The sequence below is a fragment of the Leptodactylus fuscus genome, chromosome 10 (genome assembly GCF_031893055.1).
Source record: "Leptodactylus fuscus isolate aLepFus1 chromosome 10, aLepFus1.hap2, whole genome shotgun sequence".
Taxonomy (NCBI): domain Eukaryota; kingdom Metazoa; phylum Chordata; class Amphibia; order Anura; family Leptodactylidae; genus Leptodactylus; species Leptodactylus fuscus.
The window spans coordinates 7,531,775-7,558,026 of NC_134274.1; the positions used below are offsets into that span (position 1 = coordinate 7,531,775).

The 26,252-nt window shown below is 44.0% G+C and overlaps 2 protein-coding genes across 2 annotated transcripts in view; one reads left to right on the forward strand and one right to left on the reverse strand.

Annotated features, from left to right (window-relative positions):
- Positions 1-26,252, forward strand: part of LOC142219302 (C-type lectin domain family 2 member A-like) — a 121,851-nt gene that overhangs the window by 76,623 nt on the left and 18,976 nt on the right. Inside the window, exon 2 of the mRNA XM_075288256.1 lies at positions 18,832-18,888. Within this exon, the coding sequence (XP_075144357.1) occupies positions 18,832-18,888 (57 nt within the window). The remainder of the gene's footprint in view (positions 1-18,831; positions 18,889-26,252) is intronic.
- On the reverse strand, positions 366-15,574 carry LOC142183132 (killer cell lectin-like receptor subfamily G member 1). Its single transcript, XM_075258078.1, has 6 exons — positions 15,520-15,574; positions 12,056-12,151; positions 3,672-3,761; positions 2,213-2,361; positions 1,989-2,101; positions 366-501 (listed from the first exon to the last, which is right to left on the reverse strand). Exons 1-6 carry the CDS (start codon positions 15,572-15,574, stop codon positions 366-368), a joined length of 639 nt encoding a protein of 212 aa, XP_075114179.1.

The following is a 26,252-nucleotide window of genomic DNA, read 5'->3' on the forward strand; positions in this document are numbered from 1 at the left end:
GTTATATTTATTGTTTAAAATGTAAAAAAATTATGTATAAAAACACATACAAGTGAAGGCAGTGATCGCTCATCAACGGGGAATCCTGCACCGGATTCCCCATTGGTGAGCGATCTCTGCGACCGCACGTGTGCCGGCATGGAGGGCTCTGCGTTCCCTCTCTGGAGTGCGTGTTATAGGTTCGTCAATACTGGTATATATGAATTCTATAACAAAAATACAAATATTTAATGGACAATATATAATATAACATATTAATGTTTAGGCTTTGAGATTTGCTTTAAAGGCTCAGATGTAATAAAATATTCCCAAATGTCCTTTGTCTCCTTCCTATGGTATAAGGTCCCCTATACAATGTTACATCTTTAGCTCTGAGACAGTCGGATCCTCACAGCTTTCTTCTGACAGATCCATCGGTTTGTAGAATTGCAGTTGTCCTGATGATAACCAGATCTAATCAATAATATACAGCTTCTGGATGATCCTGTCTTTATCTGGATCCTGAATAACAAGAGAATAAAAGAAGGAAACAATAAGGAATGAGCAATGTATTATATTATTTATACAGCCCCGTAACATTCCCTACAGTCCATTATATCTTATCTTATCTTATCTTATATAACAATGTATGTTACACTACTTATCTGTATAAGACACCCAGCTCTCCCAGGTCCTCAGATCTGTCCGGCTATGGCAGCAGCCACAAAACATGAAAGGTCCCTGTATTAAAGGGGATGTCCAGGGATAGTAACCTGTGGTGCGGCTAGTGGAGGTGTAACATAAAATCTCATCCATGCCTGTCCCTGGACCTCCATTTTACCTTTGAGGCTGTGGCCACATTGCTGGAACCCCTGAGGGTCACACGATCACTGAGATCAATCTCTGGCCTCAGCCGTTCCTGGTTGATCTGAGTGACATCACTGGCCCTTCTTCTGAGTCTGCTGAGGTGACGAATCTCAATGGCCGTGTGAGCCTCAGAGCATTCAGCGGGGTGACCCCGATTTATGTGCCAAAATTCCATAGACAGTGCACAAGACAATCTGGAAAATCTGGTGCAGATTACAAGTGTCTAATGTAACTTTACAGTGTCTAAATGTTTCAGTTTTCTCTGATCTGCCCCAACAGTGTCCTTTATAGTTTGTTAGTGTAATGCTAAGACCATAATACAGTATATCCTATTCCCATTAGGGTTGAGCGATTGGGATCGGCTGGAAAATGATCGGAAATTGGATTTTAAAATCAATCCTGAAATCTCAAAATCAGCTCAACCCTAAACTCCATTCCTTTAATACCTTTCTCCCCGATCACTCTATTGCCCACTTTTTGGATCCTCTTTGTAATTTCCAGGACTGATGATGTTACTTACATTTCATTTTTCTGTTCCTTCCCCAGTTTGTTGTACTTTAATATTTAGTAAATTTTTACCAGGGATATTTACTTGTCTGATATTATCAGAGTCTAATAAGGGTTTAGTTGTAAATCCATTCATTCCAGCAATGCGAGATGTGAAAAACCTTCTAATATATTTTTACTGTATCGGTAAGAATCTACAATCCTCTACCCATCCCAATAGATCTTCTCTTCCCATTCAGCCAGTGTGTTTGGTAGAATATTGGCAGAGATTCTGGAGTGGTCTATTATTTTTCTAATATTTGAGATATTGATGAGGAGGACACACCAATTCTTATTCTGCCTCAAAACTGCATCATATTGTCACCGAACCCCAATATATAACTCCAGCCAAACATTCCAGTATACAGTATATATGGCAGCAAATGGCAGGGACGTGACAGTAAGATCAGCAGTGAATAAAGTGTCCTGTAACTCGTCTTCCAATTCATTAGAATGAGAAATATCCAGGACTGTCAGACACTAGGAAATGTCTTCTCATAATCCAAAGTTATAAGGAGAAGACAGACCCAGGATATCTTATATGTACTGACAGTCACTGTAATAACCAGGGTGTAGTAGTGTCAGGAGTCACTTACAAGCTGCTGTTATAAGGTTCTCCATCCGCCCATCTCCAGTCATCTCCATCATGGTGAAGTCCAATCCAATATGTGACCTCTCCCCATTGTCTGAGAGATCTCTGTATAACCTCCTGTAATAATAAACATTCATCATATGAGATATAGAACTAGATAAGATGATACAGAGACTGGAGCTGGTGTTACTGTTATCATGTCCTTATACATTGTCATACAGCTCATACCTCTTGTTCCTTATCCTTTATGGTCACCAGATCCGCTCCCATCATCTTACAATGATCCTGACTCTGATTCCATGTTCTGTCTGATCCATCTGAGTCGTAATAACAGTCATCTCCATGTAGGAACCAACCGTAAGGACACAGAAGACATCCTGGAATATAACAATAAGGAGGAGACAGAAGACGTCCTGTAATATAACAATGAGGAAGACACAGAAGACGTCCTGTAATATAACAATGAGGAGGACACAGAAGACGTCCTGTAATATAACAATGAGGAGGACACAGAAGACGTCCTGTAATATAACAATAAGGAGGACACAGAAGACGTCCTGTAATATAACAATAAGGAGGAGACAGAAGACGTCCTGGAATATAACAATAAGGAAGACACAGAAGACGTCCTGTAATATAAGAATGAGGAGGACACAGAAGACGTCCTGTAATATAACAATGAGGAGGACACAGAAGACGTCCTGTAATATAACAATGAGGAGGACACAGAAGACGTCCTGGAATATAACAATAAGGAAGACACAGAAGACGTCCTGTAATATAACAATGAGGACACAGAAGACGTCCTGTAATATAACAATGAGGAGGACACAGAAGACGTCCTGTAATATAAGAATGAGGAGGACACAGAAGACGTCCTGTAATATAACAATGAGGAGGAGACAGAAGACGTCCTGTAATATAACAATAAGGACACAGAAGACGTCCTGTAATATAACAATAAGGAGGACACAGAAGACGTCCTGTAATATAACAATGAGGAGGACACAGAAGACGTCCTGTAATATAACAATGAGGAGGACACAGAAGACGTCCTGTAATATGGAAAGGCACGGGGGAGAGGGAGGGAAAAAATGTACAGCCCACTGCCAGAAAAATATCGTTATATTTGTGGGAAAAGTTAACTTGGATAACACTCACGTTCCTGTGTATAAGCAGCAGTGCACGGAATAAGCCCCTCGGTCCAGGGCGCTCCTAGGCAGAACAATCCTTGAAAAGTAAATCCAGCAACCGGCCACTTCTTTAAAAATCTTTCATTTTATTAGCATAATTCCATTAAAATTGCATGATGTACAACATCTAGGTGACACTCCTTCGATGGACAGAAGAACAGCTGACGCGTTTCGGAAATTATTTCCTTATTCGTAGCCACGAAGCAAAGGAGTGTCACCTAGATGTTGTACATCATGCAATTTTAATGGAATTATGCTAATAAAATGAAAGATTTTTAAAGAAGTGGCCGGTTGCTGGATTTACTTTTCAAGGATTGTCCTGTAATATAAGTGACTGTGTGTCAGTGGCTGTGGCAGGTTCTCTCTTATATTAGTGTTGTGTTACATTGGTGATATAATGTATAAGGTCCATTGCACAGACTCCATCTTACCTTAGAGTAATACAGCATCTCACCAGCTCATGTGACTTTGTATAGAGAGAACTAGTCACTTACCAGAAGATCTGTCCGTCACGCTCACACAGAGCTCCTGAGATAGTTCCTGATATATCTCATTTCTATATTTCTCTTTGTCTTTACAATAAACTGAAAGAAACAAAATGACCCTGAATATATAAAAGAACCTTCTGTATAAAGAGAGGGGGAGATGTTACTATGAGGAAAGTCTTAGACTTTTCTTTATCTCCATTAGAGATGAGCGAACACTAAAATGTTCGAGGTTCGAAATTCGATTCGAACAGCCGCTCAATGTTCGTGTGTTCGAACGGGTTTCGAACCCCATTATAGTCTATGGGGAACAGATACTCATTAAGGGGGAAACCCAAATCCGTGTCTGGAGGGTCACCAAGTCCACTATGACACCCCAGGAAATGATACCAACACCTCTGGAATGACACTGGGACAGCAGGGGAAGCATGTCTGGGGGCATCTAACACACCAAAGACCCTCTATTACCCCAACATCACAGCCTAACAACTACACACTTTACACACTCAATACCACCTCTCTGACAGTAGGAAAACACCTTGAAACATGTGTATTTGGCACTTGCAGTGAGGAGAGCTTGTCACCAGCAGTGAATTTGGCCCTTGTAGTAAGTTGAGGTTGGCACCAACATTTGTTTTGAAAATCAGGGTGGATTGAGCCTCTAACCAGCAGAGTTTGGGCAAATTCATGGTGGAGGGAGCCTCTAACCAGCAGAGTTTGGGCAAATTCATGGTGGAGGGAGCCTCTAACCAGCAGAGTTTGGGCAAATTCATGGTGGAGGGAGCCTCTAAACACCCCAGTTTGGACCAATTCATGGTGGAGGGAGCCTCTAACCAGCCCAGTTTGGACCAATTCATGGTGGAGGGAGCCTCTAAACACCCCAGTTTGGGCAAATTCATGGTGGAGGGAGCCTCTAACCAGCCCAGTTTGGACCAATTCATGGTGGAGGGAGCCTCTAAACACCCCAGTTTGGGCAAATTCATGGTGGAGGGAGCCTCTAACCAGCCCAGTTTGGACCAATTCATGGTGGAGGGAGCCTCTAAAAACCCAGTTTGGACCAATTCATGGTGGAGGGAGCCTCTAACCAGCCCAGTTTGGGCAAATTCATGGTGGAGGGAGCCTCTAAACACCCCAGTTTGGGCAAATTCATGGTGGAGGGAGCCTCTAAAAACCCCAGTTTGGACCAATTCATGGTGGAGGGAGCCTCTAACCAGCCCAGTTTGGGCAAATTCATGGTGGAGGGAGCCTCTAAACACCCCAGTTTGGACCAATTAATGGTGGAGGGAGCCTCTAAACAGCCAAGTTTTGGGAAATTCATGGTGGAGGGAGCCCCTAAAAACCCCAGTTTGGACCAATTCATGGTGGAGGGAGCCTCTAAACAGCCCAGTTTGGGCAAATTCATGGTGGAGGGAGCCTCTAACCAGCCCAGTTTGGACCAATTAATGGTGGAGGGAGCCTCTAAACAGCCAAGTTTTGGGAAATTCATGGTGGAGGGAGCCCCTAAAAACCCCAGTTTGGACCAATTCATGGTGGAGGGAGCCTCTAAACAGCCCAGTTTGGGCAAATTCATGGTGGAGAGAGCCTCTAACCAGCCCAGTTTGGACCAATTAATGGTGGAGGGAGCCTCTAAACAGCCAAGTTTTGGGAAATTCATGGTGGAGGGAGCCTCTAACCAGCCCAGTTTGGACCAATTCATGGTGGAGGGAGCCTCTAAAAACCCCAGTTTGGACCAATTCATGGTGGAGGGAGCCTCTAAACAGCCCAGTTTGGGCAAATTCATGGTGGAGGGAGCCTCTAACCAGCCCAGTTTGGACCAATTAATGGTGGAGGGAGCCTCTAAACAGCCAAGTTTTGGGAAATTCATGGTGGAGGGAGCCCCTAAAAACCCCAGTTTGGACCAATTCATGGTGGAGGGAGCCTCTAAACAGCCCAGTTTGGGCAAATTCATGGTGGAGGGAGCCTCTAACCAGCCCAGTTTGGACCAATTAATGGTGGAGGGAGCCTCTAAACAGCCAAGTTTTGGGAAATTCATGGTGGAGGGAGCCTCTAAACAACCCAGTTTGGGCAAATTCATGGTGGAGGGAGCCTCTAACCAGCCCAGTTTGGACCAATTAATGGTGGAGGGAGCCTCTAAACAGCCAAGTTTTGGGAAATTCATGGTGGAGGGAGCCTCTAAACAGCCCAGTTTGGACCAATTCATGGTGGAGGGAGCCTCTAAAAACCCCAGTTTGGACCAATTCATGGTGGAGGGAGCCTCTAAACAGCCCAGTTTGGGCAAATTCATGGTGGAGGGAGCCTCTAACCAGCCCAGTTTGGACCAATTAATGGTGGAGGGAGCCTCTAAACAGCCAAGTTTTGGGAAATTCATGGTGGAGGGAGCCCCTAAAAACCCCAGTTTGGACCAATTCATGGTGGAGGGAGCCTCTAAACAGCCCAGTTTGGGCAAATTCATGGTGGAGGGAGCCTCTAACCAGCCCAGTTTGGACCAATTAATGGTGGAGGGAGCCTCTAAACAGCCAAGTTTTGGGAAATTCATGGTGGAGGGAGCCCCTAAAAACCCCAGTTTGGACCAATTCATGGTGGAGGGAGCCTCTAAACAGCCCAGTTTGGGGAAATTCATGGTGGAGGGAGCCTCTAACCAGCCCAGTTTGGACCAATTAATGGTGGAGGGAGCCTCTAAACAGCCAAGTTTTGGGAAATTCATGGTGGAGGGAGCCCCTAAAAACCCCAGTTTGGACCAATTCATGGTGGAGGGAGCCTCTAAACAGCCCAGTTTGGGCAAATTCATGGTGGAGGGAGCCTCTAACCAGCCCAGTTTGGACCAATTAATGGTGGAGGGAGCCTCTAAACAGCCAAGTTTTGGGAAATTCATGGTGGAGGGAGCCCCTAAAAACCCCAGTTTGGACCAATTCATGGTGGAGGGAGCCTCTAAACAGCCCAGTTTGGGCAAATTCATGGTGGAGGGAGCCTCTAACCAGCCCAGTTTGGACCAATTAATGGTGGAGGGAGCCTCTAAACAGCCAAGTTTTGGGAAATTCATGGTGGAGGGAGCCCCTAAAAACCCCAGTTTGGACCAATTCATGGTGGAGGGAGCCTCTAAACAGCCCAGTTTGGGCAAATTCATGGTGGAGGGAGCCTCTAACCAGCCCAGTTTGGACCAATTAATGGTGGAGGGAGCCTCTAAAAACCCCAGTTTGGACCAATTCATGGTGGAGGGAGCCTCTAAACAGCCCAGTTTGGGTAAATTCATGGTGGAGGGAGCCTCTAACCAGCCCAGTTTGGACCAATTAATGGTGGAGGGAGCCTCTAAAAACCCCAGTTTGGACCAATTCATGGTGGAGGGAGCTTCTAAAAACCCCAGTTTGGACCAATTCATGGTGGAGGGAGCCGCTAAACAGCCCAGTTTGGACCAATTCATGGTGGAGGGAGCCTCTAACCAGCAGAGTTGGTGGAAATCAGGGTGGAGGGAGCCTCTAACCAGCAGAGTTGGGGGAAATCAGGGTGGAGGGAGCCTAGTATTAGCAGAATTGTGCAACGCTTATGGTGGATGAGTATGAGGATGCGGAGGAATTGGAGAGGTTGAGTACAGACATGGAGTTTCATGTTGGGGTGCTTTACACAGGTGGGCACAAAAATGACGGCTCTACCCAGTGGTGGTTCATTTTTATCAAAGTGAGCCGGTCGGCACTCTCAGCTGACAGACGGGTGCGCTTGTCAGTGATGATGCCACCGGCTGCACTGAACACCCTCTCAGATAGGACGCTGGCGGCAGGACAGGACAGCACCTCCAAGGCATATAGGGCAAGTTCAAGCCACAGGTCCAACTTCGACACCCAATACGTGTAGGGCGCAGAGGGGTCGGAGAGGACAGGGCTGTGGTCGGAAAGGTATTCCCGCAACATGCGCCTATACTTCTCACGCCTGGTGACACTAGGACCCTCCGTGGCGGCACTTTGGCGAGGGGGTGCCATCAAGGTGTCCCAGACCTTAGACAGTGTGCCCCTCGTTTGTGTGGACCGGTGAGAACTTGGTTGCCTACTGGAGGTACTGCCCTCCCTGCCGCCAACGTCACATGCTGGAAACATCTCCATCATATTCTGCACCAATTGCCTGTGGCAAGCATTGATGCGATTGGCCCTCCCCTCTACCGGAATAAAAGACGAGATGTTGTTTTTATACCGGGGGTCAAGGATAGCAAAGATCCAGTACTGGTTGTCCTCCATGATTTTGACAATACGCTTGTCGGTTGTAAAGCACCCCAACATGAACTCAGCCATGTCTGCCACAGTGTTAGTTGGCATGACTCCTCTGGCCCCACCGGAAAGTTCAATCTCCATTTCCTCCTCATCCTCCATGTCTACCCATCCGCGCTGCAACAATGGGACGATTCGAAGTTGCCCGGAAGCCTCCTGTATCACCATCACATCATCGGACAACTCTTCCTCCTCCTCCTCCTCCTCCTCCATTAAACGCAGTGAAGCGGACAGATGTGTGGACCTACTCTCCAGCTGTGACGGATCGGATGCTATCCCTAACTCCTCTGTGTGATCTGAGTTATCCCTGATGTCAATCAGGGATTCTCTCAGAACACACAAGAGCGGGATTGTAAGGCTCACCATCGCATCCTCAGAGCTCACCCTCCTTGTGGACTCCTCAAAGACCCGTAGGATGTCACAAAGGTCTCTCATCCATGGCCACTCATGGATGAGAAACTGAGGCAGCTGACTTTGTGGCACCCTAGGGTTTTGTAGCTGGTATTCCATCAAAGGTCTCTGCTGCTCAACCACTCTATTCAACATCTGAAACGTTGAGTTCCAGCGTGTGGGGACGTCGCACAAAAGCCGGTGTTGTGGCACATGCAGGCGTTGCTGGAGAGATTTTAAGCTAGCAGCGGCTACTGTCGACTTGCGAAAGTGGGCGCACATGCGCCGCACTTTCACCAGTAGCTCTGGAACATTGGGGTAGCTCTTTAGGAAACGTTGCACCACTAGGTTGAAGACGTGGGCCAGGCATGGAACATGTTGGAGTCCGGCAAGCTCCAGAGCTGCTACCAGGTTCCGGCCGTTATCACAAACGACCATGCCTGGGCCCAGGTGCAGCGGCTCAAACCATATTGCCGTCTCATCGAGGAGGGCATCCCTCACCTCGGAGGCAGTGTGCTGTCTGTCCCCCAAGCTGATCAGCTTCAGCACAGCCTGCTGACGTCTACCAACGCCAGTGCTGCAACGTTTCCAACTCGTAGCTGGGGTCAATCTAACAGCGGAGGAGGAGGCGGTGGCGGAGGAGGAGGCGGTGGCGGAGGAGGAGGCGGTAGAGGAGGAGGAGGAGGGGGGTGTTCTTCTCGTGTCCCTGCCAGGAATGTTAGGCGGGGAGACGAGGTACACCGGGCCAGTTTGGGAAGCAGTCCCAGCCTCAACTACATTCACCCAGTGTGCCGTCAGTGAAATGTAGCGTCCCTGTCCGCATGCACTTGTCCACGCGTCGGTGGTCAAGTGGACCTTTGTGCAAAGCGCGGAACTAAGGGCCCGCCTGATGTTGAGTGACACGTGCTGGTGCAAGGCGGGGACGGCACACCGGGAGAAGTAGTGACGGCTAGGGACGGCATAGCGAGGTGCCGCAGTTGCCATCAGGTCCAGGAAGGCGGGAGTTTCAACAAGCCGGAACGCCAACATCTCCTGGGCCAGCAGTTTAGCGATGTTGGCGTTCAAGGCTTGCGCGTGTGGGTGGTTAGCAGTGTATTTCTGCCGCCGCTCCAATGTCTGAGAGATGGTGGGTTGTTGTAAAGAAGCGCCTGATGGTGCCTTTGATGGTGCAGGAGAAGGAGATAAGACAGGAACAGGGGAGGATGAGGGAGAAGTCAACAAAGTGGCAGAGGCAGATGAAGTGGTGTCCTGGCTCGTCCTCTGGAGTGCATCGCCAGCACAGTCAGCAGTGGCAGTGGCAGAGGCAGTGGCAGTGGCGTGAACGGCAGGCGGCCTTTGTCCTGCCGTTGCTGCCTGCCACTGATTCCAGTGCTTGGATTCCAAATGACGGCGCATTGAAGTGGTGGACAGGTTGCTCTTCTCAGAGCCCCTAATCAATTTCGAGAGGCAAATTGTGCAGACAACACTATATCTGTCCTCGGCGCATTCCTTGAAAAAACTCCACACCTTCGAGAAACGTGCCCTCGAGGTGGGAGTTTTTCGGGGCTGGGTACGAACTGGAACATCTTGGGAGATTCCGGGTGTGGCCTGGCTTCATCTAAGCTGCTGACCTCTGCCTCTGCCTCTAGCTACCCTTTTTGGTGCTGCACCTGCCTCAACATCCACACTACTTTCCCCGCTTGACATCCCCCCTGTCCAGGTCGGGTCAGTGTCCTCATCATCCACCACTTCCTCTTCCAACTCCTGTCTCATCTCCTCCTCCCGCACAATGCGCCGGTCAACTGGATGCCCTGACGGCAACTGCGTCACATCATCGTCGATGAGGGTGGGTTGCTGGTCATCCACCACCAAATCGAACGGAGATGGAGGAGACTCTAGTGTTTGAGCATCTGGACACAGATGCTCCTCTGTTAGGTTCGTGGAATCGTGACGTGGAGAGGCAGGTTGAGGGACAATGAAAGGAGCGGAGAACAGCTCTGGGGAGCAGGGACAGTTTGGGTTATTGTTCTGTAAAGCTTCGGAATTTTGGGAGGAAGGAAGACAAGACTGTTGGGTAATAGGAGGAGAGGAGGCAGAGTCTGACTGGCTGCTGGACAATGTGCTGTAAGCGTTCTCTGACAGCCATTGCAAGACCTGTTCCTGGTTCTCGGGCCTACTAAGGTTTGTACCCTGCAGTTTAGTTAATGTGGCAAGCAACCCTGGCACTGTGGAGTGGCGCAATGCTTGCTGCCCCACAGGAGTAGGCACGGGACGCCCTGTGGCTTCACTGCTACCTTGCTCCCCAGAACCATTCCCCCGACCTCGCCCACGGCCTCGTCCACGTGCCTTTCCGGGAGCCTTGCGCATTTTGAATTCCTAGTTAGAAATTGGCACTGTATACCAGTAGTAAAAATTGTGGGTGCACGTAACCCCAATATATTCTTTGAATTACCAGTCAGAAACTGGCACTATATGGCAGTAGCAAGAAATGAGGGTATTTATAACCCCAATATATTCTTTGAATTCCCAGTCAGACAATGGCACTGTATACCAGTAGTAAAAATTGTGGGTGCACGTAACCCCAATATATTCTTTGAATTACCAGTCAGAAACTGGCACTATATGGCAGTAGCAAGAAATGAGGGTATTTGTATTCCCAATATATTCTTTGAATTCCCAGTCAGACAATGGCACTGTATACCAGTAGTAAAAATTGTGGGTGCACGTAACCCCAATATATTCTTTGAATTACCAGTCAGAAACTGGCACTATATGGCAGTAGCAAGAAATGAGGGTATTTGTAACCCCAATATATTCTTTGAATTCCCAGTCAGAAACTGGCACTGTATACCAGTAGTAAAAATTGTGGGTGTATATAGCCCCAATTCTATTGCTAGGGGACTTGCAGGGTATTTCTGGGGTGAAGGTGGGGGGGCACACCGTTGGAACGGGTATCGGGGGTATATATCGGGTATACGGGAATACACTGACAGTGTATTCCATTCAGGATCCTGGGAAAGCTGGGTTGCGGCGATTGAGCCCGTCAGTGCCACGTTACACTGACAAGCTTCTCCCTGGAATTTAGCTCTTATAAGAGCTGTTGGTTGTCTTCTCCTTCCTATCCTAGCCTGTCCCTGCCTACCCAGAATCTAAGCCCTAGCTAGCTGGACGGAAACCTCCGTCCTCGGTGAATTGCAAGCTCAGAATGACGCGAACCTGGGCGGCGCTGTTCTTTTAAATTAGAGGTCACATGTTTTCGGCAGCCAATGGGTTTTGCCTACTTTTCTCAACGTCACTGGTGTCGTAGTTCCTGTCCCACCTACCCTGCGCTGTTATTGGAGCAAAAAAGGCGCCAGGGAAGGTGGGAGGGGAATCGAGTAATGGCGCACTTTACCACGCGGTGTTCGATTCGATTCGAACATGCCGAACAGCCTAATATCCGATCGAACATGAGTTCGATAGAACACTGTTCGCTCATCTCTAATCTCCATCTCTAGACAGTCTTGATAACACACGGCTCCTTCATAGCACAGAACTGATTCTCAGAAAGTGAATATTTATCACTTACCTTCCTAAAAACTAGAAAAAAAAACAAAGAACCTAAAAGGCTGAAAACACTTGTACAGAACATCAATGGTGTAAAAATGGAGAACAAGCCAAAGGCAAGACAAGATGTCACCAAGGATGTTGCACCTTCGGAGTCTGTGAGTAATCCTGAGCATACAAAGCCCTGATATCTGTGACAATGACCAGAAGAGTTGTCAGACTTACCACGAGCTCCAATAATGCGGATGAGGATAATATTAACCCCTAAGAGGACGGTAATGACCACAAATTTCCAGGACGGTCTCCAGGTCTTCTGCTTATCTGGGAGGATAATAAATGGCATCATTATGATCTGTGGACTAAATCTACTTTTTTAATTTTTTTCCTATATATTAGGATAATAAAGTTCGGTTTGCACTTACCCGGTGTCTCCATGCTATAGCAGTACAATGTATATCCCAGTTTGCTGTATACTGTTCTCAGCCTTCTTGTACCAGTTACTGAGGTCTGTATGTCAGTGCTAAGAATCTCAGCCCCTTCCTCGGTGTATGTAGTGTCAGAAGAACATTATGTATCCTATACCATAACCCAGGAAATGAGCTCAGTGGTCAGTGACCATGGGCCGCCCTTACAGGCAGTGACAATACTGACCACAGAACCTCCAGTGATAAACAACTTGTCATAAATGAATAGTGCAGGTGAATATAAGAAACTTTGTAATATATCTTATTAAGGAGATCTGCTTTCTTCACCACTTATTAAACTCTTCTCTTGCTCCTTATCTGTTTGTTTACGTAAATCCATCCCCACATTTAGCCTCAAACACAGAACTCTACGGAGAAGGGAGGGGTGGAGTGGAATTCTCCACTTTATTGCCTCATTCTGTGCCCTGGAAGCCTCTTATCTACAACCTAGCAGAGTTCAGAATTCCGAATACCAGAAAGTAACAGCAGATATTATTTGAGTGTATCTTTAATCCCCCCTACCCTCTTCATATATGTAGATTTATATGTTGGATGTACTCTTTAATGGCTTTAAACTCAATAAACAATGGCTGACTCTTTCCAATTCTTATATTGCATCATTTCTGACAATGTCAGCAGCTATAACTGTGCCTTCTCCAGCAGCCTCATCCTCCTCTGCATGCAAACGTAAAGAATAACTCAGCTCAATAAATGGAGAAGGGAACATATTTTGTAAATATGATAAATTACAAAGTTTCTTATATTCACTTGTACTATTCGTTTAGGAAAGTTGTTTTATAGTTGCAGATAAGTTTAATAGAAGTTGTGTTTACTTAATGGGCCAATGGTGGACATGGATGTAAAATAGTGAAATAACTTATACTTGCCACATTTGTCCTTTCTTAGCACTTCGGTTCTCCCTGCTACTACGTATGCAGTGACTGCTACAACTTATCACTGGCCTCAACAATAGATGGAACAGGACTGCTGAGGCCAGTGATTGGCTGTAGTGATGACATCACATCATAAACACCAGCACTAGGCACACCCCCTTGTACAACCACAAAGCAATGTTTTCATGAGTTACCGCCCCCCCATTATTAATATATATTAATAGTCCTCTCATCTGTATTACTGCTGATGGAAATCTCACCTAGAACCCTTGTCAACTTCCCTGAGAAAATCTAAAAGAGGCCAATACAGGGCTCTGAGCTAAAAATAATGTTCATTTTTGGTCTTCAATTAAACCTTAACATTGTTGCAGATATATTAACAAATATCTACACCGGCCTGTGGAAGGACGCTTGTCAACATTTATATCAGAACGTAAACTGAGCAGTGTCAGCAAGTACATTGTCTACCAGTGGTATGGTCTATAATAGACGGAGAGCTGACTGGTGCTATGGAGGGAATCCTGTCACTCCACATTTAACAATGTTTGTCTACAATTACAGTCAAGGAGATTCTATATAAAAAAAATCCAACAAAAATGTTTATATTATTTATAGTATTTTTTGTTATTCCTCATGTTATACGTTATACACATCTGTCACATTCAGATGGTGCAGAGCTGCAGAGCGCCCCCTCTAATTCCCTGAGAGCGCCCCCTCTAATTCCCTGAGAGCGCCCCCTCTAGATCCCAGTGAGAGCGCCCCCTCTAGATTCCAGTGAGAGCGCCCCCTCTAGATGACAGTGAGAGCGCCCCATCTAGATCCCAGTGAGAGCGCCCCCTCTAGATCCCAGTGAGAGCCCCCTCTAGTTGACAGTGAGAGCACCCCCTCTAGATCCCAGTGAGAGCGCCCCCTCTAGATCACAGTCAGAGCACCCCCTCTAGATCCCAGTGAGAGCACCCCCTCTAGATGACAGTGAGAGCGCCCCCTCTAGATCACAGTCAGAGCACCCCCTCTAGATCCCAGTGAGAGCACCCCCTCTAGATGACAGTGAGAGCGCCCCCTCTAGATGACAGTGAGAGCGCCCCCTCTAGATGACAGTGAGAACGCTCCCTCTAGATGACAGTGAGAGCGCCCCCTCTAGATGACAGTGAGAGCGCCCCCTCTAGATCCCAGTGAGAGCGCCCCCTCTAGATCCCAGTGAGAGCGCCCCCTCTAGATCCCTTTGAGGGCTGCTCCTCCTGCTTGTAGGTGAAGGACTGAGATGCCTGGAGGTGTCTGAAGATGGATCTTATCTCTCTTATTTCTTATCCTAGCCTGGATAGTGAGTAGTGGTGCCCTCTTAACTCTTTAGTAACCTGTCTCAGGCACTCCCTCATGTGGAGGAGCAGGGAAACTTTTTGTTTCATTCATATGTTGTGATACATGTGCATGTGCTATGTATAGTCGTATGCACAGACAAAGCACTATATCTATGTAATGTACACGTGTCATGTCTTTACCTGCTGCGATCTCCCGAGTCACTACTCAGCCACTACATATTATATATCTCTACGTACTGCCAAGTCTATGTGGACTCCATATAACAATTGTGCAGTCAGCGAGCTCCTTCCGTCTGGTTTTCTGAACTCTCCACTTGGCAGATCGCCTGCACTTTGTGTATCTGCTCTGCAATGACTTGTATCTGAGCAGCCTTGTGGTTCCTGTACACGAGTACTGTTGTAATTTCCGTCCCGTCTCTGTATCCCAGGGTTGTGTACTGTAATTGTATAACAAATTGTTATTCCACACCGCTATGCAAATATCTCATTTTACGGGCCAGTTTGGACAGGGTTATATTTACACCTGGCATTGAAATCCGTTGTAGCTTCAGGCCATTGGGCTTGGCATCTGCAGAACATTGCTTGCATTACATCAAGTCTTACAAGACAAACAGGTGATCTCTGGCTAGGACACACACAAGCTTTTTTCTTTAAGATTAACATATGAGGTCTTAATGTTTGCGGGACAAATTGTTCTTCATGACGCCGCCATTATTTATTCTGTACAATGTACTGGGAAGCTGGAAAAAAATTCAGAATGGGGTGGATTTGAAGAAAAATTGCACTTGTGCGGCTTTCTTATGGGATTCGTTTTTACGACATTCACAGTGCAGCCAGAATGACATGTCCCCTGTATTCTATGTTTTGGTACGATTCCCGGGACGCCAAATTTATGGGGGAAGAATAGTGAATGAGCCACTGTATGGGGGAAGAATAGCGAAGTGGCCACTGTATGGTCCATACAGTAGCCCCTTCACTGGTCCCCACTATAATACTATTGGGTCATTACTTACCTGTCTTCTCCCCGGTCTTGCTTCTTATTGCTCCTGGGACCTGTGTGCTGGACATCACGATGATGGAATGTACAGCATACATGGGGCATCCCCTGGCCAGGAGCAGGGAGAGGTAAGTGAATAGGGGCCATTACCACTCCTCCACTGCCTATTTAAAAAAAGCAGTGAGGACCCGGGGTCCACCGGGGGATTCACCGATACCCCAGTGGGCCAGTCCAACCCTGTTCTCATCACTAATCTTAATTGATCAGAAAGAGCAGAATCTCAGGGCTGAAGTCCCGCCCCCAGTGCACCAGCTGCCTTCTATACATAAGACCGCACAGTTGTTTTTTTTAAGCTAAAAAATTCTGCGCCAATATCTAAGTCAAGATATTTATCACTGTGACCTGCCCTATTATGCAGTGACTGCAGCTGCGTTTGCCAATCATAATAAAGATTTCTCTCACACAACCAGTTATTCAGGTTCAGACTGTGCTTTGTGCACAAGGGAATATAACCCTGCCAGCGGCAAGAATAACAAAAATGCTACATCATGTGTAATCCCTGCACTGTATAATCATACAAACACATAGCAATCCTACTAATATTAGAAATGGGAAAGATTGTGGGTTTGGATGTTTGTTACTCAATCAGGCAAAAATCCAACATGGTGCCTGAAAATGAGTCCCTCCAAAATCCCAATGGCGTTCCTTCCGTTCTTTACCCTACTGTGCCCATACATCAGGTACATCCACATGTGGGATAATTTCATGTTTGGGAGACGTTTCACGACAGATTCTGGAATGCATTTTCTCCTTCTCCTTGTGAATGTGTAAATTCTAGGGTTAAATGAATATATTAGTGACACAAATTGAAATGTGTAAATTTCACCTTCATTTTGCTGTAATTCCTGTGAAACACTAAATGGGTTTGTGGGCATACTAATGGGTTATCATACTGAGTGGGGTCAATAAGGGGGTACTACACTCACCGGCCACTTTATTAGGTACACCATGCTAGTAACGGGTTGGACCCCCTTTTGCCTTCAGAACTGCCTCAATTCTTCGTGGCATAGATACAACAAGGTGCTGGAAGCATTCCTCAGAGATTTTGGTCCATATTGACATGATGGCATCACACAGTTGTCGCAGATTTGTCGGCTGCACATCCATGATGCGAATCTCCCGTTCCACCACATCCCAAAGATGCTCCTCTATTGGATTGAGATCTGGTGACTGTGGAGGCCATTGGAGTACAGTGAACTCATTGTCATGTTCAAGAAACCAGTCTGAGATGATTCCAGCTTTATGACATGGCATTGCATTATCCTGCTGAAAGTAGCCATCAGATGTTGGGTACATTGTGGTCATAAAGGGATGGACATGGTCAGCAACAATACTCAGGTAGGCTTTGGCGTTGCAACGATGCTCAATTGGTACCAAGGGGCCCAAAGAGTGCCAAGAAAATATTCCCCACACCATGACACCACCACCACCAGCCTGTACCGTTACCGATACAAGGCAGGATGGATCCATGCTTTCATGTCGTTGACGCCAAATTCTGACCCTACCATCCGAATGTCGCAGCAGAAATCCAGACTCATCAGACCAGGCAACGTTTTTCCAATCTTCAATTGTCCAATTTCGATGAGCTTGTGCAAATTGTAGCCTCAGTTTCCTGTTCTTAGCTGAAAGGAGTGGCACCCGGTGTGGTCTTCTGCTGCTGTAGCCCATCTGTAGCCTCAAAGTTGGACGTACTGTGCGGCGTTCAGAGATGCTCTTCTGGCTACCTTGGTTGTAACGGGTGGCTATTTGAGTCACTGTTGCCTTTCTATCAGCTCGAACCAGTCTGGCCATTCTCCTCTGACCTCTGGCATCAACAACGCATTTCCGCCCACAGAACTGCCGCTCACTGGATGTTTTTTCTTTTTCGGACCATTCTCTGTAAACCCTAGAGATGGTTGTGCGTGAAAATCCCAGTAGATCAGCAGTTTCTGAAATACTCAGACCAGCCCTTCTGGCACCAACAACCATGCCACGTTCAAAGGCACTCAAATCACCTTTCTTCCCCATACTGATGCTCGGTTTGAACTGCAGGAGATTGTCTTGACCATGTCTACATGCCTAAATGCACTGAGTTGCCGCCATGTGATTGGCTGATTAGAAATTAAGTGTTAACAAGCAGTTGGACAGGTGTACCTAATAAAGTGGCCGGTGAGTGTATATCGTGTGGGGGCCGGTAAATATTCTTGTCATCCTTGAGTTCACTAATGGGGCATGATACTATGTTGGGCCAATAAGTGAGCACTGTGTGGGGACCATGAAGGGGGAATTATATTGTGTGGGGACCATGAAGGGGGCATTATACTGTGTGGGGACCATGAAGGAGGAATTATACTATGTGGGGACCATGAAGGGGGCATTATTCTGTGTGGGTATCATAAAGGGGGCATTATACTGTGTGGGGAACATGAAGGGGGCATTATACTGTGTGGGAAGATGAAGGGGGCATTATACTGTGTGGGGAGACTCAGGTATATTATACTGCATCCTCACTGTACATATCATTCTGTGGTGGCACAAAGGGACTGAGTAGATTTGGGATTAGTCAAGGGTATATACGTAAAATAAGGACCAGGGCATAACCTCAAAATCCCTAATCCCATCTGTTACAGCGCCTCTTTATGACCTCTGAAAGTGAAGAGTTGCAAGAAGTGAAGCTTTTGTACTGGGCGCATAAAATCAGCCCTGACTGTGGTTAAACAATACGGGATTCACAGAGGAGACGAGATCTTAAATCCAGTTCACAAGTATAATGGAAGTTACAGACATGGCGATTGTTGTGCTTGTTTCAGGTTTTTTCACATTTTACAAGCTGGGGATCAGATCTGTCTGTGAAATCTGGCCTCGAGTTCAGTTCCTCTTCTTCTATGGTTTCTCCTCTTCATTCTAGAGGCGGGTTCTCAGGGCTGAGCTTTTGTAACCCCCTCCCCACGCCCTGGTTCCTGGTTAGATCATTCTTCCTGAGACAGAGGAGGAGGAGGAGGAGGAAGAGGAGAGCGTTACTCTACAGTCTTAGAAGCAGAAAAGCCATGGGGATATATGAAGTCCAAGATTCAGAAGAAGGGGTCAAGCATGTCAAAGCTGCTGAGATACTAGGTTTGTCTCTGTCCTTAGAGTCAGGTCTGTGCTCGGACTGTCTCGCCCTCAGTCCATGTCTTTTCCTCGCTGTCTCGCCCTCCTGTTCTCTCTCCTCTCAGCTCTGGACTTGCCTTAGTTACTTTCTTACAGTCCTTTATCTTCTGTACTTGTGACTCTTATTTCTTACTTGCAGGTTACTCAAACCACACACCGAAGAAGCCATGGTCACCAGCTACAACACAGAAAAAAGGTAATACATACATATCTACATACATACTTACATACATACACACATTTAAATTATATACATACATGATGCATATACCGCACTCTTTTTAGGCTCTTGTGTGCATGTATGGGCTGCATATTAAAAAGGTCTTACAGTAATATTACTCAATGGGATGACTTGTAGGATTTCTCTACCACCAGGGGGACATACTAAAAAGAATGAAGAAAAAGAATAAAGAAAAAGAATGAACATTATTACCAATGGGGAAAGATGTAAAATAAAGATTTTCTGAGCTTTCTAGGTTTAAAAGAACTGGAATGAACAGGATATATCTGTAGTCTCTAGTGGAATGAGCATAAATCCCATAGAAACAGATGTATAACATTTTCCTGTGCTAGATACACCAGGAATGAACAGGATATATCTGTAGTCTCTAGTGGAATGAACATATATTCCGTAGAAACAGATGTATAACACTTTTCCTGCGCTAGATACACCAGGAATGAACAGGATATATCTGTAGTCTATAGTGGAATGAGCATATATTTCATAGAACCAGATTTGTAAGACTTTTACTGTGCTAGATACACCAGGAATGAAGAGGATATATCTGTAGTCTATAGTGGAATGAACATATGTTCCATAGAAACAGATGTATAACACTTTTCCTGTGCTAGATACACCAGGAATGAAGAGGATATATATGTAGTGTATAGTGGAATGAACATATATTCCATAGAAACAGATGTATAACACTTTTCCTGTACTAGATAGAGCAGAAATGAACAGGATATATCTGTAGTCTATAGTGGAATGAGCGTATATTTCATAGAAACAGATTTGTAAGACTTTTACTGTGCTAGATACACCAGGAATGAACAGGATATATCTGTAGTCTATAGTGTTTCAGTGTATCATTTGCGGGCTCTGTTTCTTCCCCTCTTTCCCTTGCTGTTGGGGTTCCTCAGGGCTCGGTCCTCGGCCCCCTGCTCTTTTCTCTCTACACAGCCCCCATTGGACAAACCATCACCAGATTTGGCTTCAGGTACCATCTTTATGCTGATGACACCCAATTATACACATCTTCCCGTGACATCACTCCTGCACTCATACAGAACACCAGTGACTGTCTCTCTGCTGTCTCTAATATCATGTCCTCGCTCTATCTGAAACTAAATCTCTCTAAGACTGAACTACTACTGTTTCCACCATCTAACAGATCTGTCCCTGATATATCCATTGCAGTCTCAGGCCTTACTATAACTCCTAGGCAGCATGCCCGCTGCCTTGGGGTCATATTTGACACAGACCTTTCCTTCACCCCTCATATTGAATCACTCGCACGTTCATGTCACCTCCATCTCAAAAACATCTCCAGAATACGCCCTTTCCTTACCAGAGATACACTAAAGACACTTATTGTCTCTCTGATTCATTCTCGCCTTGACTACTGTAATTCCTTACTAATCGGTCTTCCCCTCACTAAACTCTCTCCTCTACAATCTATTCTGAATGCAGCGGCCAGGCTCATCTATCAGGCTAGACGCTACAGCGATGCCTCCGGTCTGTGCCAGTCACTACATTGGCTGCCTATTCATTATAGAATAAAATATAAACTTATCACTCTCATCCACAAGGCTCTCCATAATGCCGCACCTCCCTACATTTCTTCCCTCATCTCTGTCTACCGCCCAACCCGTGCTCTCCGCTCACTCAATGATCTAACACTTACATCCTCTATTATCAGAACCTCCCACGCTCGTATACAAGACTTCTCCCGAGCTGCACCACTTCTCTGGAATGCTCTACCCCGGACAATAAGATTAACTCCCAATTTCTACAGTTTCAAACGCAAACTAAAGACACATCTTATCAGACAGGCCGATCACAATTCCTAATGCACAAAATTGTCTGAACACTGTATAAGCAATGCCGCCCCTGCTACCTCTTGTGTCACCCCCTCTACCTCATAGATTGTAAGCTCTTTTGAGCAGGGCCCTCAGTCCCATGGTGTGAAATGACGTTCTTTGTTATGTATGTCTGTATCTGAACTCTATAAATTGTACAGTGCTGCGGAATATGTTGGCGCTATATAAATAAAATGTATTATTATTATTATAGTGGAATGAGCATATATTCCATAATAACAGATGTATAATTCTTTTCCTGTGCTAGATACACCAGGAATGAACAGGATGTATCTGTAGTCTATAGTGGAATGAGCATATATTCCATAGAAACAGATGTATAATACTTTTCCTTATACATCTGTTTCTATGGAGTCTATGTTCATTTCACTAGAGACTACATATACACTCACCGGCCACTTTATTAGGTACACCATGCTAGTAACGGGTTGGACCCCCTTTTGCCTTCAGAACTGCCTCAATTCTTCGTGGCATAGATACAACAAGGTGCTGGAAGCATTCCTCAGAGATTTTGGTCCATATTGACATGATGGCATCACACAGTTGCAGTCGCAGATTTGTCGGCTGCACATCCATGATGCGAATCTCCCGTTCCACCACATCCCAAAGATGCTCCTCTATTGGATTGAGATCTGGTGACTGTGGAGGCCATTGGAGTACAGTGAACTCATTGTCATGTTCAAGAAACCAGTCTGAGATGATTCCAGCTTTATGACATGGCATTGCATTATCCTGCTGAAAGTAGCCATCAGATGTTGGGTACATTGTGGTCATAAAGGGATGGACATGGTCAGCAACAATACTCAGGTAGGCTTTGGCGTTGCAACGATGCTCAATTGGTACCAAGGGGCCCAAAGAGTGCCAAGAAAATATTCCCCACACCATGACACCACCACCACCAGCCTGAACCGTTACCGATACAAGGCAGGATGGATCCATGCTTTCATGTTGTTGACGCCAAATTCTGACCCTACCATCCGAATGTCGCAGCAGAAATCGAGACTCATCAGACCAGGCAACGTTTTTCCAATCTTCAATTGTCCAATTTCGATGAGCTTGTGCAAATTGTAGCCTCAGTTTCCTGTTCTTAGCTGAAAGGAGTGGCACCCGGTGTGGTCTTCTGCTGCTGTAGCCCATCTGTAGCCTCAAAGTTCGACGTACTGTGCGGCGTTCAGAGATGCTCTTCTGGCTACCTTGGTTGTAACGGGTGGCTATTTGAGTCACTGTTGCCTTTCTATCAGCTCGAACCAGTCTGGCCATTCTCCTCTGACCTCTGGCATCAACAACGCATTTCCGCCCACAGAACTGCCGCTCACTGGATGTTTTTTCTTTTTCGGACCATTCTCTGTAAACCCTAGAGATGGTTGTGCGTGAAAATCCCAGTAGATCAGCAGTTTCTGAACTACTCAGACCAGCCCTTCTGGCACCAACAACCATGCCACGTTCAAAGGCACTCAAATCACCTTTCTTCTCCATACTGATGCTCGGTTTGAACTGCAGGAGATTGTCTTGACCATGTCTACATGCCTAAATGGACTGAGTTGCCGCCATGTGATTGGCTGATTAGAAATTAAGTGTTAATGAGCAGTTGGACAGGTGTACCTAATAAAGTGGCCGGTGAGTGTATATCCTGTTCATTCCTGGTGTATCTAGCATAAGAAACTTGTTATACATCTGTTTCTATGGAATATATGTTCATTCCTCTATAGACTACAGATATATCCTGTTCATTCCTGGTGTATCTAGTACAGGACACGTGTTATACATCTGTTTCTATGGAATATATGTTCATTCCACTATAGACTACAGATATATCCTGTTCATTCCTGGTGTATCTAGCGCAGGACACATGTTATACATCTGTTTCTATGGAATATATGCTCATTCCTCTATAGACTACAGATATATCCTGTTCATTCCTGGTGTATCTAGCGCAGGAAAAGTGTTATGCATCTGTTTCTATGGAATATATGCTCATTCCTCTATAGACTACAGATATATCCTGTTCATTCTTGGTGTATCTAGCGCAGGACACGTGTTATACATCTGTTTCTACGGAATATATGCTCATTCCTCTATAGACTACAGATATATCCTGTTCATTCCTGGTGTATCTAGCGCAGGAAAAGTGTTATACATCTGTTTCTATGGAATATATGTTCATTCCACTAGAGACTACAGATATATCCTGTTCATTCCTGGTGTATCTAGCACAGGAAAAGTATTATACATCTGTTTCTATGGAATATATGTTCATTCCACTATAGACTACAGATATATCCTGTTCATTCCAGTTCTTTTAAACCTAGAAAGCTCAGAAAATCTTTATTTTACATCTTTCCCCATTGGTAATAATGTTCATTCTTTTTCTTTATTCTTTTTCTTCATTCTTTTTAGTATGTCCCACCACCAGGAGACCTCACTATATCCCGCGTATCACTCACTAGTCCTGAGAACCTTATAGTGTAACTAAACATTAGGAAAGCATTTGCCAGTATTTGTGTCCTTAATACATTTTGGAATATACTTTCTTTACAAAACTTGTCTCCTTTCTGTGAAATTCTTTGAAGTGACCTTCCCCCAAACCTCTGCTTGTACAACTTCCACATCCACAATGACTTTTATTATTATTATTATTATTATTATTATTATTATTATTATTATTATTATTATTTATATAGCACCTTTAATCCCATAGTCCTGTACATTATTATATTAATCCCATGGAGCTCTGTACATTATTATATTAATCCCATAGTGCTCTGTACATTATTATATTAATTCAATGGTGCTGTACATTATTATATTAATCCCATGGTGCTCTGTACATTATTATATTAATCCCATGGTGCTCTGTACATTATTATATTAATCTCATGGTGCTGTACATTATTATATTAATTCCATGGTGCTGTACATTATTATATTAATCCCATGGTGCTCTGTACATTATTATATTAATCCCATGGTGCTCTGTACATTATTATATTAATCCCATAGTGCTCTGTACATTATTATATTAATCCCATGGTGCTGTACATTATTATATTAATCCCATGGTGCTCTGTACATTATTATATTAATCCCATGGTGCTCTGTACATTATTATATTAATCCCATGGTGCTCTGTACATTATTATATTAATCCCATGGTGATCTGTACATTATTATATTAATTCCATGGTGCTGTACATTATTATATTAATTCTATGGTGTTGTACATTATTATATTAATCCCATGGTGCTTTACATTATTATTTTAATTCCATGGTTTTGTACATTATTATATTAATCCCATGATGCTGTACATTATTATATTAATCCCATGCTCTGTATATTATTATATTAATTACATGGTTCTGTACATTATTATATTCATCCCATGGTGCTCTGTACATTATTATATTAATCTCATGGTGCTCTGTACATTATTATATTAATGCCGTGGTGCTGTACATTATATTAATCCCATAGTTCTGTACATTATTATATTAATCCCATGATGCTGTACATTATTATATTAATCCCATGGTGCTGTACATTATTATATTAATCCCACAGTTCTGTACATTATTATATTAATCCCCTGCTGCTCTTTACATTATTATATTAATCCCATTGTGCTGTACATTATTATATTCATTCCATGGTGCGCTGTACATTATTATATTAATCCCATGGTGCTCTGTATATTATTATATTAATTCCATGGTGTTGTACATTATTATGTTAATCTCATGGCGTTGTATATTATTATATTAATCCCATGGTGCTGTACATTATTATATTAATGCCGTGGTGCTGTACATTGATATATTAATTTCATGGTTCTGTACATTATTATATTAATCCCATGGTGCTGTACATTATTATATTCATTACATGGTTCTGTACATTATTATATTAATCCCATGGTGCTCTGTACATTATTATATTAATCCCATAGTGCTGTACATTATGTTTATTCCATGGTGCTCTGTACATTATTATATTAATCCCATGGTGGTGTACATTATTATTTTAATGCCGTGTGGTGTACATAATTATATTAATCTCATGGTGCTGTACATTATTATATTAATTCCATGGTGCTGTACATTATTATATTAATCCCATAGTTCTGTAGATTATTATATTAATCCCATGGTGCGCTGTACATTATCATATTAATCCCATAGTACTGTACATTATTATATTAATTCCATGGTGCTCTGTACATTATTATATTTATCTCATAGTGCTCTGTACATTATTATATTAATCCCCTGCTGCTCTTTACATTATTATATTAATCCCATGGTGCTGTACATTATTATATTAATCCCCTGCTGCTCTTTACATTATTATATTCATTCCATGGTGCGCTGTACAGTATTATATTAATCCCATGGTGCTGTACATTATTATATTAATCCCATGGTGCTGTACATTATTATGTTTATTCCATGGTGCTCTGTACATTGTTATGTTTATTCCATGGTGCTCTGTACATTATTATATTAATCCCATGGTGGTGTACATTATTATATTAATCTCATGGTGCTGTACAGTATTATATTAATCCCATGGTGCTGTACATTATTATATTAATCCCATGTTGCTGTACATTATATTAATTCCATGACGCTCTGTACATTAATATATTAATCCCCTGCTGCTCTTTACATTATTATATTAATCCCATGGGGCTGTACATTATTATATTAATCCCATGGTGCTCTGTACATTGTTATATTAATCCCATAATACTGTAAATTATTATATTAATCCCATGGTGCTGTACATTATTATATTAATCCCATGGTTCTCTGTACATTATTATATTAATACCATGGTGCTGTACATTATTATATTAATCCCATGGTGCTCTGTACATTATTATATTAATCCCATGGTGCTGGACATTATTATATTAAATACATAGTGCTGTACATTATTTTATTAATTCCATGGTGTTGTACATTATGATGTTAATCTCATGCTGTTGTACATTATTATATTAATCCCATGGTGCTGTACATTATTATATTAATGCCGTGGTGCTGTACATTATTATATTAATTTCATGGTGCTGTACATTATTATATTAATCCCATGGCGCTGTACATTATTATATTAATTACATGGTTCTGTACATTATTATATTAATCCCATGGTGCTCTGTACATTATTATATTAATCCCATGGTGCTGTACATTATTATATTAATACCATGGTGCTGTACATTATTATATTATTCCCATGGTGCTGTACATTATTATGTTTATTCCATGGTGCTCTGTACATTATTATATTAATCCCATGGTGTGGTACATTATTATTTTAATGCCGTGGTGCTGTATGTTATTATATTAATCTCATGGTGCTGTACATTATTATATTATTCCCATAGTTCTGTACATTATAATATTAATCCCATGGTGCTGTACATTATTATATTAATCCCATGGTGCGCTG